Raw genomic sequence first — 20,946 nt, forward strand, 5'->3', positions numbered from 1 at the left:
GACCACATCACAGCTCCCCCCACAACCCTTTCATAAATGCCACACATACAACCATGTCATCAAACATGCATCTAATATGTTCGATTCACAACTTAGCCTTGCTCACATCAGCTCAGCAGTTCAACAACTGGACCATGTGAATGAAAATCACCAGACCTTACTAGGATGTTTGTTTTCTTATTTCTACAATTTACATCAAGAAAATTTAGCCTGAAGTAACAGAAATAAGCCAACATGGTTTGTTTAGGATGTTGATTAGCATGACCTGAAGTCTAGAGTCAGTTTTTATCTCCTCTTTAATCATGTCCATGTTGCCACTTCCTGTCTTTGGATAATGCCCAAGTTACTTCTCAGTTCTTGAAAATGTCTCAAAGTTTAGCTTATTTCCTAAATTTACATCCTAAGAACTGTGACTTTGAAAGCAGTATTCTACTGACTAAAAACTCTTCTGTATGTCTCTATGTCTAGTTTATCCTGGATTGTAAAACAAATATATAAAAGTTGTATTATCGATTCTAAACACTCTTTTTGTCACGTACCCTGGGAGAATTCATGTTTAAAGATAAAATAATGCTCAAAACTTCCAGGGTAGGAAGTGGCAGACTGTGTCATCCACGGGCTCCTTCTAGCCTGCTAGCTTTATGTGACTAACAGAGACTCAGAGGAAATGAAGAAGAGAAGGTTTAAAGTTAACAAAATGTGTTCAGTCAAAAGATATTAGAAAGGTGGCTAAGATGTTAAGGCAGAAAACCTATGTACACAGGGAAAGCCAAAGTATTTTCAGATAATAATGCCCAGGGTGTGACAGTCGAGTTCACATAATGGGAGAAGTCTATTACAGTCATGCCCTTTTTCCTTAAGCTGAAAACTTCTTACAAGGTTTTCCTCTTAAGGTTTTTGGATGTCAGGCACTTGGGAAGGTCACTAGAAACGTAGATGAAACATTTTTACTGTTTATGTTTGTATAAATCTAGCATAAAATCTGTAAATCTGACCGAATTATCAAGGCATTTTTATTTCTATATACACTGCCTTCTCCTGTTACTTTAATATGAAAACTCACTTGTGTTTTCTTCCAGGGTAGAATTTTACATATTATTTTTTAGATGAAAGGACCTTTTTCCTGATGAACCTAAGCTGAGACTAAGAGATAAACTATTTAACAAGGAGGATTTTTTTTAAAAAAGAATGCTTATTTACAAAACGCCCCAGTTTGAGGAAAAGGAGATGAATACACAGGGCAGTAAACTGTTGCGGGAAACTGCTCTCCCCCTTCCAGTGACCTCCAATTACACAAAAGCTCTGAAGAGCACTTTAACAACTCCGCTTTACAGATGTCACTTCTACCTTCCCTTAATGCATTTCAGGGTCATGCTGGATGCCAACTGCCACTTGAGTGATGTATGCAAAAATCTCCCATCCTCTGCGGTGTTAACAGCTGGGTAACAAAGCTTTCAGACCACTGCCAACAGGAATAACTACACTGTGAAGTGGGGAAGCACACAGTCCCTTCATAAATGCTTACACAAGGAACCAAGGAATTTTAGAACTTAGATACTGTCAAGTCCGCCACTCAATTTGGCCAAAGTTATACTGTTTGAAAGAATTAAGAATCAAGGTCTACATTCTCAGTTCAAAGATAGTTTCATTATTCCAGGCTGGTCAGCTATCAATTCAAGACATGAATTTTTCTCCTATTGACAGTCAATTCCTAGGCAGGTTGATAAGAAGTCCAGGGGTCCCCAAGGAGAGACGGGTCTGGAATTCTCAAGGAGGAAGAAAGGACAAACTTTTTTTCCCCTCTGCATTCCTTAGGATTATATAACAATAATGTATCTTGCCTGAGGACAGTTTCTGGAAAAACCTTCTGGCTAATCCTATTATCTTAAAATGCAAATTATGGAAATGGGTCTAGTAAGGTCTTTACAACCTCCAGACATTCTTTTGATTCACTGTAATAAGTAAGAGTATAGAACTCCATTTCTAACACTAGCGAGGGGGCACTCTTTTTGCCCCCTTCTGATGTCTATGTCAGAAGCTTTCTCTATCTCTTTTATACTTTAATAAAACTTTATTACACAAAAGCTCCCAGTGATCAAGCCTCGTCTCCGGCCCCGGATTGAATTCTTCTCCTCCGGAAGCCAAGAATCCAGATATTCCTCATGGTCCAGCAGCAACCTTTCACTGTGTCCTTTATTCTCATTTCTACTCTAGCGCCTCACCTCAATTTATTCAGTCTTTTAGCTTAGAGATTGTTTCCAGTAAGATTACCTCAACCAAATATACAACCATCACTCTGCTGTCCACCCCTCCTTTCTAGAAGTTCTCTTGAATTTTACTTTCATGGTATAAACTTCCACTTCCAATAAGTATATCCACTTCTTATCACAGTCTCCTCATCTCCCTTTGTTGTTATTGTAAAGTTGTTAAGTCGTGTCTGACCCTCTGTGACCCCATGAACTGCAGCACACCAGGGTTCCCTGTCCTTCAGTATCTCCCAGAGTTGGCTCAAACTCATATTCATTGAGTTGGTGATGCCATTCAACCATCCCCTTCTCCTCCTTTCCTCAATCTTTCCCAGCATGAGGGTCTTTTCCAATGAGTCGGCTCTTTGCATCAGTTGGCCAAAGTACTGGAGCTTCAGCTTCAGCATCAGTCCTTCCAATGAATATTCAGGATTGATTTTCTTTAGGATTGACTGGTTTGATCTCCCTGCTATCCAAGGGACTCTCAGGAGTCTTGTCCAGCACCACAGTTTGAAAGGATCAATTCTTCGTTGCTCAGAGTTCTTTATAGTCCAACTTTCACATCTGTACATGAGCACTGGAAAAACAATAGCTTTGACTAGACGGGCCTTTGTTGCAAAGTGATGTCTCTACTTTTTCATACACTATCTAGGTTTGTCATAGCTTTTCTTCCAAGGAGCAAGTGTGTCTTTTAATTTCATGGGTGCAGTCACTGTCCGCACTGATTTTGGAGCACAAGAAAATAAAGTCTGTCACTGTTTCCATTTTTTCCCCATCTATTTGCCATGAAGTGATGGGACTGGATGTCATGATTTTAGTTTTTGGAATGTTGAGTTTTAAGCCTCTTCTCCCTACCTCCCCCTTATCTTGGGTGCTGCCCAAGACTGCACCTTCCACTCTGCTCTTCAATCAACAACCTGGACTGGTTCCCATAACGCTAGTCCCGACCTTTCTGAGTTCCAGATTCACGTCTCCAGGTGTTTCCCGAATATTTTTACACCCTTATGTCCTCAAACTCAGCGTGTCCAAAATTATGTCATCTCTCCTTCCATATATTTTACTCAACTTCCTAAGAGTATCATCACTTTTCCACTAAGTTCCCAGCTGTGGTTACTTGAATCCTCCTCTACATTTACCTAGTCCTACTGATGTTTTAAACAATTCTTTATGCTCCTTTTGCTTGTGGTTCCCCAAAACACCACCAGAAACTAGGTTCTCATCAGCCTCTCAAACTAGATTTTCATCCAACTCATCTTGTTTCTTAAATGTCTACATCATGTTAATCTGTTGTTCAAAAAGTATTTTACTTTTCTTTATTAAATCCCACAGCCAGAGTACACATCCTCCACCTGCTCACAGCCTGACCGCTTTCAATGCTGATTCAAGTCCAGTCTCTTCAACCAAGCTCTCTGTTGCTGTTCTTGGATTCACTATCACACACTGATTGTTGGTGCTCAGCTGTCAGTTGTTTTATAAGCTAGCTTTTTAATGTGCCTGTCTTCCTGGTACGGCTGTAAGAACATCTTACATAGTCACTGCTTCTGAAACTTACCTATGTTACATTATTTTAAAAATGAGGCCCAGTGATTAGGAGAATATGACTAAGAAGTAGAAAATCCGGAGTTTAGATCCTGGCTCTGATCCTTTTTAGATGGGTGACCTTGGGCAGGTTACTTAACCGCTAGAAGCTTTCATGTCTATAAAACAGAGATAATGCCACCTATTTCACAAGGCTTTAGTGAAGTGTAATGTGTACATGGGTATGTGTACATACACATACAAACACACAGTGTGTAACACAGTATTTGGTACACAGTGAGTGGGTTTTTTTTAAACAGATCGCTATTAATGACTTTGCAACCCACAGGTATTCCTCTTTAGTCAATATTTTAAACTGCAAGTGAAGTGAAGTGTCAGCCACTCAGTTGTGTCCAACTCTTTGCAACCTCATGGACTGTATGTAGCCCAAGTGTCAGCCACTCAGTTGTGTCTGACTCTTTGCAACCTCATGGACTGTATGTAGCCCGCCAGGCTCCTCTGTCCATGGGATTTCTCAGGCAAGAATACTGGAGTGTGTTGCCATTCCCTTCTCCTGGGGATCTTCCAGACCCAGGGATCGAACCCTGGTCTCCTCATTACAGGCAGATTCTTTACTTGTCTGAGCCACTAGGGAAGCCCTTTAAACTGCAAAGCTCATGTTGTATTAGCACGCTGTCAAGATTCCATTGCATGTGAAGTTTTATACTACTCATCACTATATTTAGCCAAAAATTACTTTTCTAAGCTACATTCTAGAAGAGTAAGAAAGACAACTTTTAACTTTCAAGCTGTGCCCAGATGCCAAAACTTGGGGTGTGAAACTATACAAGATCAGTTTCATTTCACATACATAACCCAATCCAGCATGATTTTCAGCAATCACCATTTTTTAAATACAGTTAAAGAAGTACTCAAGAAGCTTTGGGAAGGCTAGATTTTGTGAGATAGGATTTCTAGAGCCTGTCAACAACCAGAGTTTAATGATTAGTGACCATGGCCAGCTTCTTCTGGGAAGAAAGGGATAAGCTTTCCCTCAACCAACAGGTTAATTACTGACTCTAATTAATGGCTTTAAAAGACATAATGAAAATGTTGTAATCCAGTACATTAAAAACTGAAGAACTGATCTTCTGTTGGTTGAGTTGATCTTTTTTTCCTCCTAATGAAACATATAGTCCTTTCTCCTTTGTGCAGTAGGTCACAGCTTTCCCTAGGTTAAATCATACAGTATTTTTTTTTAAAGTCCTTCTCTAAGGTTCCAGGAACTTTCCATCAACAGAATCTGTAATCTTGCAGGAAAGGCTGCCTGAGAGCAGAGCAAGTTAATGCCACTGTCTCCTTTCGCCCTGACTTGGGCCTCCCACAAGCAGCCACAGGGCAAGTGTCTCTCTACATCACTACCCACAGTGCCTCCCTTCCAAGACCCCTCATTATTTCTGCACTCCTGGGCAGGGAAATCGCATGGCCTTACCGCAGACGTTAGACGGGCAAGAATTTCATCACTGCTCTCTTCTGAGTCTTCAATTTTCTGATGAGATCTTTGAAAAACAAAGAATAAATTACACTTTAGCTTTGCCTGCTCACATTTATTCACTGAGTTATGGGGAATACAGGGTAAAGAACAGCATTATTGCTTCATACATTAGTGAAAGTAACTTATGTGAGTAACATGGTGACAATAATACCATAGGAACGCAACTTGCGGCAGCCCAACAATTCCTTCAAAATCAATCAGCAAGAGCCTCTTTCCCACACATCAATTAAATCCTAAGGACTGCTACTGTTCTCCAAATGAATCGAAGAATAATCCTGACTCACTATACTTACTAACATGGGTATGCACAGAGAATAAGCAGAGGGTGAATATAATGTGGTTAAGTATTGAAAGTCCTGGTCAGTCTAAATTAAATCCAGATTCTGAAAATATGAAACGTGAATTTTCTACTATATCTGAGTTCCAGCCGACAAACAAATTTATTAGGAAACAGTCTATTATAAGCCTTGTCCTGTGACAGGAATTATATGGATCCCAGTAGCAGGAGCACTTTGTTCTTTTTTATGAGACCACAGCCCAGTTGAGAAGAAAATTATGCATGTGTTAAATAACTAAGGAGACAAACAACGTTTACACAGTGTGGTATCAGTTTGTTTAGAAAAATCACCTTTCTAATGTAATTCATGAAAAATTTTTCACCACATAAATGTACATTGCTAACACATAAAATCTACTTCAAACAAACCTTATAAAAATTACATTTCTTTCTCCTGACCTGGTCAAAGGGAAAAACACTGACTAATGCCAACTGAATATATGTAACTGTCTCCCAGATCTATTTCCACAAGCAATTCCTTTCAGCACCTTCTGTGGACTGGGAGGGCGTTGGTGGTAATTGCTCTGCAGAGCAGCCCCATGGCACTGCAGTCCACTGATGGATTTCAATCTCAGAAACTGCAGTGGGCCAGCGTGAGCGCAAGCCTTACAGGGCAGAAGGGCTTCTCCTGGCTCCTAAGAGAGCTAGGAGAGGCTCTTGGACAAAGGAAAAGCAGTCGGATCAGTTCTGGCACTGGCTTCCGGTTTCTGTAAAAGTCACTAAACCCTTTCAAAGGAAAAATGTTCCACCCTTCAGGTCAGAAGAATGACTTACAAACTACCACCTTTACAAGAATGGCATGTCACAGGTATGGAGCAGCGCAGGCATGTTGTCCAATAACTTAATTTTTGGTGCAGCAAAGCCTCTGAAACATGACCTTGATAATTAACATTTCAAACAATAAGCTTTATTATTAAAACATCTACTTACAAGGTTTCCATACACATGAAGTTACACTGAGAAGAGACTGGAACGCTTTATAACCTAAGCCACCAAAGCAGGCTTATAAGATTATGCTGGGGTGACAGAACAGATCTGAGAGGAAATTAGGAGCTGAGAACGTTAGACACAAGAGCACCACCAAGGACTTCAAGGCCCCGTCGGTATCTGCGGTGAAGAGCAGCTGGTGGTGCCATCTCTTGCTCAGCCCCCAGCAGACACCTGAAGGATGAGTTTGTGTGCATGACGTGTTTCCCATTAACACAGATTCTGTTGTGAATGCATTTTCAACAAACTGCCGAAAGGAACTCAAAACTCCAAGGGAAGCTCTAGTGTATGTGACTGATGGGGGCTACGCAACGAGTAACAGCCAAGTTGTTGCGAGTTCAGTGACAAATAATTTCATCTCTGTTCAAGCAAAACTATCTTTCATCATGCTTCTAGCACAAAACATACCCCTGGCAGAAACGTCTCTCAAGGAAGCACATCTAAGAGAGACAGTGCGATGCTCTCCTGAGCGCCATCCTCCAGCTCATGTCCCGTTTTTATCCCCTCAATCACCACAATCTATACCCAGAACTCTCAAGTCTTTCTCTAGCCCCTGAATCTTCCCTGAGCTCACCCTGTGCTTCCAGCTGCCCTCAACATGGCTCTAGGTGGCAATCTCAGAACACTGTTTTCACTCACACGGGATCTTATGAGGCCCTCAGATCGACATAACTTCCGGTGACCGTCTCCTGTCTCCTGCCCTCAGTGGTACTCCAGTGCCTCTCACCACTCGGCTTCACGTCACCCTGTGGTCATTCCTCATCTTTCCATCACCATATCCTCCTCTGCTCTGCTTTCCTGCTTTCTTCCCCACAAGCCTTTCTGGGAGGCTCTCGCCTCCATAACATACTTTAACCAGCTTCTAACCAGCTTGTCTCTGCTTCTCCTCCAGTATCTGATCTTCTGTTGATGCCAGGGTTCTCCTCCTACAACCCCGATCTGGTCCTGCTCTTCTCCAGACCCACAGCTTCAGGGACTCTCCCACTGCCTACCTGAGAATTCAGAAGACTTCCTGTCTGCTGAGGAGCCCCAGGTCCACCCTGCTGTGACATGGGAGGCAGGCAAACAGTGGGGAGCATAAGAGGGGCGGATGGAAGAGAGAAGGACGATGCTCCCCCACTCAGCTTCCCTCCTCACCACTAGCATCCCTGCCCAGCTCAATGCCAAAAGGCCCAGAAATACCAGACTCCTTTTCCCTCGTAAATATATTTTTGCAAAATAAGATAAAATCTGATTATTTTACGATGTAAATACCCATTTGTGCAACCCAGTGATGGTAAAGTTCTCACATATCGGATCAAAACAGATGACCAAACAGAAGGGGCATGGGAGAATAAAGAAAGAACCACCCATAACACGTAGCACACCATTTTACACATGAAACTCAGGCATCCATGGATTTTAGTATCCATGGAGGTCCTAGGAACAGCCCCCCACAAATGCCGAGGGAAGGTTGTACTTGCATCTTAAGGGGGCTGTGCTGCTCAGTAAGCAAGAGAGGAAGAGAGACACTCCGGAGAGACAGGGCAACAGAGAAACCCTGGTTGGACTCAGCAGTAACGGCAGTGGCAAAGTGATGAAAGAAAGAGAAAAGGAAGTGACCCTAGGAAGGAAGACCCATCCCTGAGGATCTGTGCCAGCAGGAAGCTCTGGCCCAACTGGAGTCCCTTTTATGATTTCCTAAGGCCACTTGTCAAGGTCTCTGCCTGGCAACAGTGCAAGCCTGACCCCATGATCCTCCAAGGGAAGTGCCGAATCCTAGTGTTCTGGGCAATACAACACAATGGGAAAGACTAGAGATCTCTTCAAGAAAATTGGAGATATCAAGGGAACATTACATGCAAGGACAAGCACGATAAAGAACAGATACGGTAAGGACCTAACAGAAGCTGAAGAGATTAATAAGAGGTAGCAAGAGGACATGGAAGCAACCTAGATGGCCAGTGACAGATGAACAGATTAAGTAGTTGCAGTACATATATACAATGGAAATCAACCCTGAATATTCACTGAAGCACTGATGCTAAAGCTGAAGCTCCAATACTTTGGCTACCTGATGTGAAAAGCCGACTCACCGAAAAAGACGCTACTGCTGGGAAAGACTGAAGGCAAAAGAAGGCAGCAGCAGAGGATGAGACAGTTAGATGGCAACACTGACTCAAAGGACATGAGTTTGAGCAAACTTCGGGAGATAGTGAAAAAGAGGGAAGCCTGGTATGCTGCAGTCCATGGCATCGCAACGACTCGAACATGACTTAGTGACTACAACTACAGTGCTCTGGGCAGATGTCTCTGTGAGTTCAGGAGGTCTGCAATATCTAAGGATGCTGTTGTAAGGACACAGGAATGGCAAAAGCCAGTGCACCTCTACCCTTGTTCCCCCAGCCATCAAACAGGACACATTATCGTTCCACTCAATCTGCACTAAAAACAAAACAAACCCCTACCTCTCTATAGGCTTCTCCACATTAATTATAGGCAACTCCACCCTTCTAGTTAGAAGTCACCTTTGATCCCCGCTCCTTATTGTCTCTTCACTGAATCCATCCCTGAATCCTATCAGCTCCGTCTTCGAGGCAGCTCTCGCCTTGGAACACTTACCACCTCTGCTCCAACCACCGCTGACCCAGCCACAAGATCGCTCATCTAGAGGCAGAGTGGTCTTGCTAACATGGAAGTTAGATCATGGTCCTCCTCCACTCAAAATCCTCAAATGACTCCTCATCATCCTCGGAATAAAGCCAAAGTCTCTACAGCGCTGCCATCTTTCGCTCTCTTTACTCTATTTCGGTCTCTCTGGCCCTGCCTTCAATGCTCTTGTCCTGGGCCTTGCCCTGACTGTCCCCAACCCTAGAACACTTCCACCCACACTGCACATTGCCTCTTCCCTCACATCAACCTCTTGGAGAGGCCTTTCCTGACCCATCACTCTATCCGCTCATTTCCTACTTTATCTGTGTAAAGTTTTCCACGTTAACTGACATCAATCTGTTTACTTATGAAATTGTACTTCCCTCCTAGACATGGGAATAGATATTTCTGCCTGTTTTGTTCCTGGTTACAGCAGATTTCCAAGGAATATCAAGGGAAGATAAGAAAGCCTTCCTAAGTGGACAAGGCAAAGAAATAGAGGAAAATAAGACAATGGGAAAGACTAGAGATCTCTTCAAGAAAATTAGAGATACCAAGGGAACATTTCATGCAAAGATGGGCACAATAAAGGACAGACCTTTAGGTTTCTATTAGGTAATGGACCTAACAGGGGAAGAAGATATTAAGAAGAGGTGGCAAGAATACACAGTAGAACTATACAAAAAAGATCTTAATGACCCAGATAACCATGATGATGTGATCACTCACCTAGAGCCAGACATTTTGGAGTGCTAAGTCAAGTTGGCCTTAGGAACCATCACTAAAAACAAAGCTAGTGGAGGTGATGGAATTCCAGCTGAGCTATTTCAAATCCTAAAAGATGATGCTGTGAAAGTGCTGCACTCAATATGCCAGAAAATATGGAAAACTCAGCAGAGGCCACAGAACTGGAAAAGGTCAGTTTTCATTCTAATCCCAAAGAAACCCAATGCCAAAGAATGTTTAAACTACCACATTCTTGTGTTCATTTCACACGGTAGCAAGGTGATGCTCAAAATCTTTCAAGCTAGGCTTCAACAATATGTGAACCAAGAACTTCCAGATGGTCAAGCTGGATTTAGAAAAGGCAGAGGAACCAGAGATCAAATGGCCAACATCTGTTGGATCATAGAAAAAGCAAGAGAATCCCAGAAAAACATCTACTCTGTTTCATTGACTACACTAAAGCCTTTGACTGTGTGGATCATGACAAAGAGTGGAAAATTCTTAAAGAGATGGGAATACCAGACCACCTTACCTACCTTCTGAGAAACCTGTATGCAGGTCAAGAAGCAACAATTACAAACGAACATGCAACAGACTGGTTCCAAACTGGGAAAGGAGTATGTCAAGGCTGTGTATTGTCACCCTGCTTTTTAGCTGATATGCAGAGTACATCACGTGAAATGCCGAGCTGGATGAGGCATAAGCTGGGATCAAGATTGCTGGGAGAAATATCAATAACCTCAGATATGCAGATGACACCACCCTTATGGCAGAAAGTGAAGAGGAACTCAACAGCCTCTTGATAAAAGTGAAAGAGGTGAGTGAAAAAGCTGGCTTAAAACTCAACATTCAAAAAAATGAAGATCATGGCATCCAGTCCCATCACTTCATGGCAAATAGATGGGGAAACAGATAATCTAGACTGGGACTTAGTGAAGGTGGGGAACACATCTGTCTCCAAATCAGAGTTCTGTCAGGAAGAGGGTGTTCCTGGGGAATGGGGGCAGGCCTGTCCCCACCTCCCACCCCGAGCCAGGCTGCTGCTGCCCCACCCTGTTTGGAAGGAACTGACAAAAAGCCAGTTTTTAGCAGGAATCTCAGGCAACCCCAGCAAGAGGCTGGTGAAATTCCAGGGCATGGAACAAACCAGAACCAAGACAAACTATACAGGAATCTTTCAAACATGATCCCGCAACAAAGAGAAGATGCACAGCACACACATATATGGAAAAAAAAAAAAAACCTACAAACTATTTACTTGGCTTAGAAAAATCCATCTTTGAAATACCCTGCCAACACAAGCAACAGTCACTTAGCATGATCTATGATTCAGAGGTGTCTTGGGAGAAGTGATATCCGAGGTGAGGTTCTGATGGAAAAGGAGTGGCGCTGGAACTTGGCAGAAAGACCAGCACAGGGAAGCGGGAAATGGCAAGAGGCAAAGCCGAGGCCAAGACAGTCAGGGCACGTCTAACTACTGCTAATGAGTCTGGGTGTTATGCTGAGGTGTTTGGCTGTAAAGCAAACAGGACGGAAGCAAAAGTAAGGAGAACACCAACAGAGGGTGAGGGACTGAGAAAGCAGGAACTGAGACCCGCAGCCCAGGCAGCAGAGTGAGTCTGGAGCAGAAGGGACTTGTCTCCACCACGTCAGGAAGAAATGACAGGTCAGGTGACAATGCCAGAAGCCACCTTCTCCGAGACAAGCCAGAGTCCATTCCATCCTTGTTGAATGTCAGGCCAGGAAAAGCATTAGGGACCTTTGTTTCCCAGAAATTGGGCCAAATTTAAAGTTTTTTTCCTAAAAACCATTGCCACCAAGTCCTCAACACCACAACAGAATGTTCTTCAAGGGGCACAGAGTCGATCTCTACCACATCCGACACCCACGGACCCCAAGAGGATGTGTGACACTCAGGTACTACCCCACCTAGGCCTTCCTGTAACACCGATAACCAGATAGGCCTATTCTGCCTAACAAAGCAAATTCCTACGACAAAAAGAAAGAGTGGGTGGGAGGTATATGAGAAGTGGATTTTATTTTTTTGAGATCACTGATATCATGAACAAAAATACCTGTGCAAACTTCTCAAGAGAAGGTGACTTTTCATAGGATCAGGCTACTAGTTATCCTTATAGAGGAAATTTACCAAACAGGACAAAGTTGTGTATGTGACAGGCTTCATTAAGGGTCCAGGTTATCTAGTTACACATTCATCTAACACTGAATAAAATATTACTGGTATCTCTTTTTCACATTTCACATTGAAGATTTGAGAACTAATGGTTACTATTCAATTAAACAGCTACATTTCAAATGTTGGCCCAAGCAAGCCTAAAAGTTCAATTTTTGTTAAAATTCCTGTACTGTTCCTAAACTGATGTACTCAGATAGAGATAAGTAGTCTGTTTACCCACCTGGGGTAAGTCTTATCTGTAAACAATGGAAATTTTGGAGGACTTAGTATTTCCTTAGGAAAGGGAGTGATGAGTAATAACAAAGACTGAGACCAGCTGATTTCACAGCATTTTTTATACAAACAATTTAGTGATAAATGGAAATTTTTCTTCACCTTTGACCCTAATACAAAACTTATGTCAAGTTTCATCATGAAAAATTTTTTGAGAGATACTCAAAAAAGGTTTGTTTACTCATCCAGTATTTCATCCTCTCCAAGGATCATAAAATGAGAATTTAATCAGGAAAAGTCAAGAATACAAAGTAAAGTTTTGGGATGCAGGAATGGCAGACTTGAAGTTGATCTTTCCAGTTAGAAGGTGTTAATCTAGCACCATCTCAGAAATTAAGGATGCCAATGAATTTCTCATGGTGCTTAAACATGTCAAATAAAAAAGGACAAGTCAGGCAGGATAAGGAGAACAAAGGGGGCAGAGGTGATGCAGGAGTTTGGTGGTGGTATTATTATTGTATAATAAAGTTCTCAGAGAAGACAGGGATCTGAATTATGGAAGTCATCACTGTAGAGCTGATATTAAAAATATGACTAAGTGACGATGCATCTGGAGAGACAGCAGAAAAAAGAAGACTGCACTCCAGACACTCCCTGTTTAGAGGTTAATGTTTCCAAACATGGGTTTTATATTATGCAGGTATAATGAGGGCAACAGGTCAGATGAAGGCCATAGAAGTGATTAGTCAATATGGGGAGAAGTAATATCTAAACAATATTGAATCTTCCAATCCATGAACATGAATAGATCCTCTACTTATTTAATTCCTGATTTTTTACAATCAGGCTTATGAAGTGTGTGACATACAGCTTTTGCACACTCTGAGACTTGGACCTAATCATTTCACAGGTTCTTTTTTTGTGCCAGTACAGAGAAATGTCATTCCGTACATTGATTTTATTGCCTGTGATCTTGCTAAACCATTTATTAGGTCTAGTGGGTTTCTTGTGGATTCCTTAGAATCTTCTATGTATATAATTTATGTTTATAATTAGGCCATCTGCAAAGAAAGATGGCTTTACTTTTTTCCTTCTAATCTGTATACCTTTTCCTTCTTTGTCTGGCCTTATTGCACTGGCTCATGTTGGAAACAGTGATAAGAGGCAATATATTAGCCTTGTTCCCAATCTTAGTGGAAAAGGATTCAGTCTTTTACTGTTAAGTATGACATAAGCTACATGTTTTATGTAAGGTTATACCAGATTGAAGAAATTCCCTTACATTCTTAGTTTTCTGAAAATTTTTATCATGAATGTTGAATTTTTACAAATGCTTTCATGCATCTGCAGAGTTTGTCACATATTTTCAGTTTTCTTTTTTGGACTGGATCTGGTGGATTACATTGATTGATTTTTAGATGTTGAATTACCCTCATATTCCTGGGATAAATATCATTCTATGATGCATTATCATTTTTATATATTGCCAGACCCCATTCAGTAATATGTTACAGTTTTAATGTTTACACTCAGTTTCCTTTTCCTAACTTTGTTATAATAACACTGGTCTCATAAAAGGCCTTCCATTACTTACCTATATGTAGTCACATATCTTATAAGGCTTTGGCACAGTTATTAACACAAACCTGATGGGAAGTAAATGTTGTTAAGTAAGTCACTCAGTGGAGAGTGTTTGTGACAAGGGGGTGTCTTTTCCTGGACTATTTCCTGTCCCTTTTCCTTACCTGAAAACTAAGAGAAGCAAATTCAGTTATTCAGAAAATCCCTTTCCAGATATAAATGTTTATGAAGCTAAATTTACAGAATTTCAGAAGTGTCAGCCAAGTGTGACAGGTATCATGCTCAATAAAATCTTTATGTCCTGATAAAATTAATCTGGTTTCTTTACGTAGCATTTTGAGACTGTGATTTAATTAACCTTCACATTCCCTATCACTTGATGGAGCTCTTTCTGTAGGACTAACGTCATAGAACAGCAGATTTCAACCTCACGGCGCCTCAGCCTCTTGTTAAAAAAAATATTGATACCTATGTCTTATGTCTCTATCCCAACCTCGATTCAGTAGATCTCAGGTTATATCTGCTTAATTTTTAAAGTATCATGGTTGCAAACCGTGGTTCACTTTCTGCCTTCAGTTCACGTTGCTGCCACCAAGTACAGACGCCTGCCCTCTGAGCAAGTTACACGGTATTAACGGTTCCTCATCTGTAAAATCAGAACAGCTCCAAACTACTGTTGTCAGCACTAAATGAATCACGTGTACAATGCTCAGAATGTGGTAAGTACATTTACGCGTTAACTATTACTGCTATTTTATTATTATTGCGCCGCTAGGGTAGGTTAGGCCAAGCCATCTGCTTTCCGTTTTTAAGTAGTTGTGTGCTCTGCTCAGTTGCATCTGACTCTTTGCGACCCCATGGACTGTAGCTTGCCAGGCTCCTCTGTCCGCGGCATTCTCCAGGCAAGAATACTGGAATGGGTTGCCATTCCCTTCTTCAGGGGATCTTTTTGACCCAGGGGTCGAACCAACATCTCCTGTGGGAGGCAGGCACTGGCAGGCAGATTCTTTACCACTGAACCACCTGGGAAGCCCATTTGACTAGAGTGGGGGGTCCCCTTTAACATAGAAATAGATCAAAGACACATAAACTCTGTTGAGCAAATATATGACCAAAATGTTACCATGAATTCAAGTAAATTGTACTTATTTCAGCAGCATCTATACACAGTTAAGTCATTCTCTTTATTCAATACAAAGATAACGCTTGGCTTCCCTGTAGATTTTCAGACCCCTGTAACCAATCTGAGCCTGCTCCCCACCCGTGCTCTTAAGGTTCTGAGTCCCTCTGGTTGTGACCTGCTGCTCCAGACATACCAAGCTGCCTTGTATCGTCTCAACACGCCACCCATCTTCTTGACTTCCCACCTGTCTGCTTTTCTATTTAGAGCATGGAGTCATGAATGTCAACAAAATCCTCTTAACCCACTGGGCTGATCTTTCCCTACAGGTGGTTAGTGAGGAATCAAAGGTGCCATCCAGTTAAGTGCTCTGCTCATTAACAGGAACAACAATGAACAGGCATGATTTTTTAAACAGGATAGAGGGAAGATCAGGGAGAGAGAGCAGAGGGCAGGTGAGTGAATGCAGGTCTGTGGGCCTCAGGAGCATCAGAATGCCAGCACACATCCAGGAGGGCACATTGGCCAGGACCAAGGGGCACTGATCAAGCCCAGAGAGATGGACCCAATGATGCCAGGCCCTGGGTCCACAGTAACAGCTCACCCCAGTTACACTCCAGGGTCACTAGGCAAGATCAGCGGGCATGGGAAAGGGCCACCGTGACAGGAGAGCCCAGGGTCAGGGGCCCACACCACCCACCATGTCCCCAAAGGCGATCTTGCTGAGGAGCAAGGAGAGGGCACAGAGGGACAACTATTTTAGCAAGCTAGGCTCAGGAGCTAACCAAAGACATTTAAAAAATTCCCTTACTAGAATAATTTTACTCGATGAGACTAAAATTATGGGGCTTTTCTTTTCCTTCTTTCTGGTGATCCAGCAGGACGGGACTCATGTGGACAGCCAACAACGGACCGCTTAGAGAAAAACAAAGTTACATTTACATTTTTCTTTACCTGCCTGAGTGCAACGTGAGTTAAATTTTAGCAATCCTCTATGACTCTTTTAACAGCAGCGTAAACGTTAACTGCCCTGTAATTGGCAGAATACAGTTTTATGTATCAAGGTTCACAGACTCAGTTATTCAGAGCACCACCACTCCCACCCCCGGGCAAGGGGTGTAACACAGGTGGTTGAATTAAAACAGCCAAGTTCCCACACAGCCTAAATTCTCCGAGTCAGTGTTAAGAGAGAAACATGTCTCACTCGTCCTGAAGGAATTATTAGGCTTCCTTTCCCTACACTGCAACTTCAGTATTCCTAACCCCCTACCCCCCACTTTTCCTCCTCCCACATCAATGAAAAAGAGTTAGAAAAAAGTACATTCTGGATGACTTGATCTGGCTTTCAGTTTGAATGCTGCTGCTGCTGCTAAGTCGCTTCAGTCGTGTCCGACTCTGTGCGACCCCATAGACGGCAGCCCACCAGGCTCCCCCATCCCTGGGATTCTCCAGGCAAGAACACTGGAGTGGGTTGCCATTTCCTTCTCCAATGCATGAAAGTGAAAAGAGAAAGTGAAGTTGCTCTGTCGTGTCTGACTCTTAGCGACCCCATGGACTGCAGCCTACCAGGCTCCTCCGTCCATGGGATTTTCCAGGCAAAAGTACTGGAGTGGGGTGCCATTGCCTTCTCCGTCAGTTTGAATAAGTTACCACAATTGTTCCTTCTTCCCTCGGAGATTACCCATGACAACCAATGCACTCTCTTCTTTCAAATCATCTACTCAGCTTAGATGTAAAACTTATTTTCTATCGAAGATGAATTTTGTTTCTTCACATTAGCCTAAAAACCTGCAATAGTTCCATTTTCCTTCCTGATATAAACATTTTATTTTAAATGGGAAAAAAAATCTGTTTTTTTGTTTTTTTTAAACGCGTCCTTAAAGAACAGAATTGTATTTACATAGGGACAGGAGGTAGTTTCCTCACATAGTGTTAAAGGGATTAGAGAGAAGACAGCAAATACTGGAACCCCAGTGTGGAACTGCACAGGCAGAACTTTGCAGCCTTCAGATATCAAAAAGGTTATTAAAAGAACCATAGGAATGGGTTTTCAGCTTCTGAAAAGACAATGTAAGTTAATGAGTCAAGAGGACTTTAGAGGGCATTTCACTAGAATGGGTAAAAATGCATGGATAATATAGTGGAATGGATACCATAGGACTAAGAATGACATAGAAGAATAGAAAAAAAAATTTTTGATACAAACAGCAAGAGCAGTAAATTACGAAAAGTGAGGGCTTCCCTATTGGCTCAGATGGTAACAATGAGTGAATGAATCTGCCTACAATGTGGGAGACTCAGCTTTAATCCCTGGGTCGAGAAGACCCCCTGGAGAAGGGCATGGCAACCCACTCCAGTATTCCTGCCTGGAGAATTCCATGAACAGAGCGGGCATGGTGGGCTACAGTCCATGGAGTCGCAGAGAGGCGGACAGGACTGGGCGACTAACACACACACTACACTCCACAAGGCTGCCACAGACTGCAGACATCACGGAAGCTCTGCGGTCAAGGCAGGACTTGGGCTCCCCCTTGAGGGGTGGGAAGAACCTGACCAGACAAGGAAAGGGCAGAACTTCACAAGGGCACGAGGGAGTAAACAGCTGTGGGATCCAGGCTACAGTGAATGGACATCACCAGATTGGAGCAGAAGTTATGATGGGATCGTATGCACTGAACCTTAGGAAAGGCTATGACCACCTAACTGGAAGAGGATGATGTCCCTTGGACACCTTCCTTTTCTCTGACCATAGTTGATTCCAAGTCTGGATAACCTAATCTTTGATTAGGTTAAAAAAATTTGGCCCACAACATTTTACCAGAGCTTATAAGTTTGCTTATAACTCTAGTACAGAGGGAAAAAAAAAAAAAGGATATATTCTCTCCAAAAGAGACTTGCAGTAGGTTCAGTAATTTTATCTTTTCATAGTTTGTACTTATAATATGGGATTAAACAGGTCTATAGCTCTCCACTGCCAATTTTCCCAGAGGAATTACCACTCCCAAATGTACGTGATCACATCAAGAGAAAAAGAATGTGCTGACAAGGCACGCTACGTGACTGTCAACTCCACAGGCATGGCACTGGGTACGGTGACTGGAGGGACAAAAGACTGCAAGTAATATGCAGTTAATATTAGGAACCAAATTTTTTCAAATAGGTTCATTTTTAGAACCTGCAGCAGACTTAGGGTTCCCTGTAACAAGGTCCTCTCACTGGCATTCCAATCTGCTTCCTCAGTGGGGGAGAAAGGAGTAGAGCTAACCATGAGGGCTGCTTGCAAGTTTACTGCAGAACCCCTCATGCCCCCATCACTCTGGGCACACCCATCAGGACTGCACACACTTCCAAGTTCAGGACAGGAAATGGTTAAGAAGAGCTGCCAGAGAATGCCAGTCTATGGAGTCACAGAAAGTTACAGCCACCTCTAGCTTAATTCGACTCTTTCTTAGAAAGCTTTTTAAAATTTACTGAAATGCTCCTTGACTTTTCCTGGGAAACTTCTGGCCTATATTAAACGCCTATTACATTAAGGAACATTTTCTGTACTTAGTCGAATGATGCATTCTGTTTGAGTTTGCTTTACGATGGCAAGGTCCTCTATGAGCAGTGGTGGTGTCAGTAGCACCGAATTCATAACCATTTCAGAGTCAGTCTAACATTTTTATAGCTTCTGATTATCCTATCTCAGAGGGGAAGCCAGAATGACCCCCATAACTCCTAGGCACACACTCTAGCAGGTGTTAAAAGCACGGGTGTGAGAGCCAGACATGGGACGTGCCACACACCACGTGTGTGACCTTAGATAGGTTACCTGATCTGTATGCCTCAGTTTCCTCACTTTAAAATAATAGAAACTGTTTTACACAATTCATCTGAAGATGAAATAACAAATATAAAGCATGTAGCACAGTTCCTGACACAAAGTGCATTCTTTACAATCAATCTATTAGTGTCGTATTCTCACACTTTTGTCTTTTCTAAAAGCCTGTATTAACTGTTCAATATTGTATTTTTTTAAACAAGAGTAATTCATCTTTGCTATGGTTGTAGGTGTTTCTCCCTGAACCTATTTTTCTTACCTATGAAGCAAGGATAATGCCACTTGCCCTCTAATCTAAATGTATTCTAGAAACAGAATATACAAAAGTTACTAACTAAAAATTTTAATTTGCGATTGATTATACTAAAATAAGCTTGTCACAAATGCTGTGCATAAACAAAGGCATGTCAGATTCCTCACATCATGACTCAAGTCCTGTTCCCAAACCTCCTCTAACAAATTCATTTTAATCATATAGTGACTCAGCATCTTCATGTGATAATGACTCATGGGTTTTAATTTGCCAAATGTTGCTTCTAGATTATTTGCAGAAATGTCTGTTGAGCTTTTTCTTAGGAAAGTCATGACTTAGCTAGAGAATTAGATGCCGGTTATTATTTTATTCCAAGTTCAGCTAAATCAAGTTTATTCCCAATTTGGATCATCTACTCATATAGCAGTGATTAAATTAGAAGCAATATGGTGCAGCTGGTGGGGCATAGACTTATGGGGTTTGAACATCAGTTCAGTCATTTATTAGCTGGACTGAATTTTCAGCATTTTACCTTTCTGAACCTACATCTGAGAAATGGGAATAAAACAATTACTTTTTAAAGGAGATGGTCTTAAAAAGCAGAGCACAGTCCCCAGATACAGGGATGGTTCTTGAAGTGAGAATAATTTTACCACGGAACAAAAGAGCATGTACTTACAGTTCACAGATGCCAGCGCGGCTGGGAATGAGAGGCACAAGCTGCAGTAAGAGTCTGACGCCGTTCTGCCACTCCTCTTCTCTCTCAAACTCACAGTACAAGTAGCTACACTCCTCAGATGAAAACTGGTAGAAAACATAGGTGTCCTGAAAGTATAAATGCTGGTCCACTGTTGGAAACAAAAAAGGTGTGGATCAGTTTTGTAAAGTATATTATTTAGAGAGTCATAAACCAAGTAACGGAGAAGGCATTGGCACCCCACTCCAGTACTCTTGCCTGGAAAATCCCATGGACGGAGGAGCCTGGGGGGTTGCAGTCCATGGGGTCACTGAGGGTTGGACACGACTGAGCGACTTCACTTTCACTTTCCACTTTCATCCACTGGAGAAGGAAATGGCAACCCACTCCAGAGTTCTTGCCTGGAGAATCCCAGGGGTGGGGGAGCCTGGTGGGCTGCCGTCTATGGGGTCGCACAGAGTCGGACACAACTGAAGCGACTTAGCAGCAGCAGCAGCAAACCAAGTAATAAATTGAAAGAACTACTAATTACTAGGGAGAAGCTAGGGATGGGACCATAATTAAGTCCATTCATGCTCACAATCACATTGAATGAAAAAGGACTTACTGACCAACCTATTTTTATTATTTGAAACTTTGGCCAGCACATTCACGTGGATTTTACAACTCTTCTGCTTCAAGGGACAGGTGAAATCAATAGCAATTTCAAGGGAGTAGAAGAAATTTCTTTTTTTTTTTTTTTTAGTGTCCCAAAGTAGTACATTTAATTACTTTAATGGTACACAAATACAAAACTATGCCAAGTTTTAGATCAGTGGTTCTCAGCCAGGGGCAACCGTTCCCCGCCCTGAGGACATTTAACAACGTCTGGTGACATTCTAAGTTGCCACAACTAGGGGGTGCTAGGGATGCTACTGAACATCCTATCGTTTACAAGACAGCCCCCCACAACTAAGAATTATCTGGCAGAAAATACCAATACTACCAAGGCTGGGAAACCCGACTTTAAAAGAAATCAAGAAGTGGAGACGTTTCCTAAAAATACTAACGTAAAATTTTTTG

General features: G+C 42.2%; 1 protein-coding gene across 3 annotated transcripts in view; it reads right to left on the bottom strand.

Moving 5' to 3' along the window:
• Nucleotides 1–20,946, bottom strand: part of RAPGEF5 (Rap guanine nucleotide exchange factor 5) — a 256,592-nt gene that overhangs the window by 160,840 nt on the left and 74,806 nt on the right. For all 3 annotated transcript variants that reach the window (XM_070787582.1, XM_070787581.1, XM_019958533.2), the window contains exons 5-6: nt 19,867–20,035; nt 5,257–5,323 (exon numbers count right to left, since the gene is read on the bottom strand). In XM_070787582.1, the coding sequence (XP_070643683.1) occupies nt 5,257–5,323; nt 19,867–20,035 (236 nt within the window). The remainder of the gene's footprint in view (nt 1–5,256; nt 5,324–19,866; nt 20,036–20,946) is intronic.

Source organism: Bos indicus, chromosome 4 (genome assembly GCF_029378745.1).
Source record: "Bos indicus isolate NIAB-ARS_2022 breed Sahiwal x Tharparkar chromosome 4, NIAB-ARS_B.indTharparkar_mat_pri_1.0, whole genome shotgun sequence".
Lineage (NCBI taxonomy): Eukaryota > Metazoa > Chordata > Mammalia > Artiodactyla > Bovidae > Bos > Bos indicus.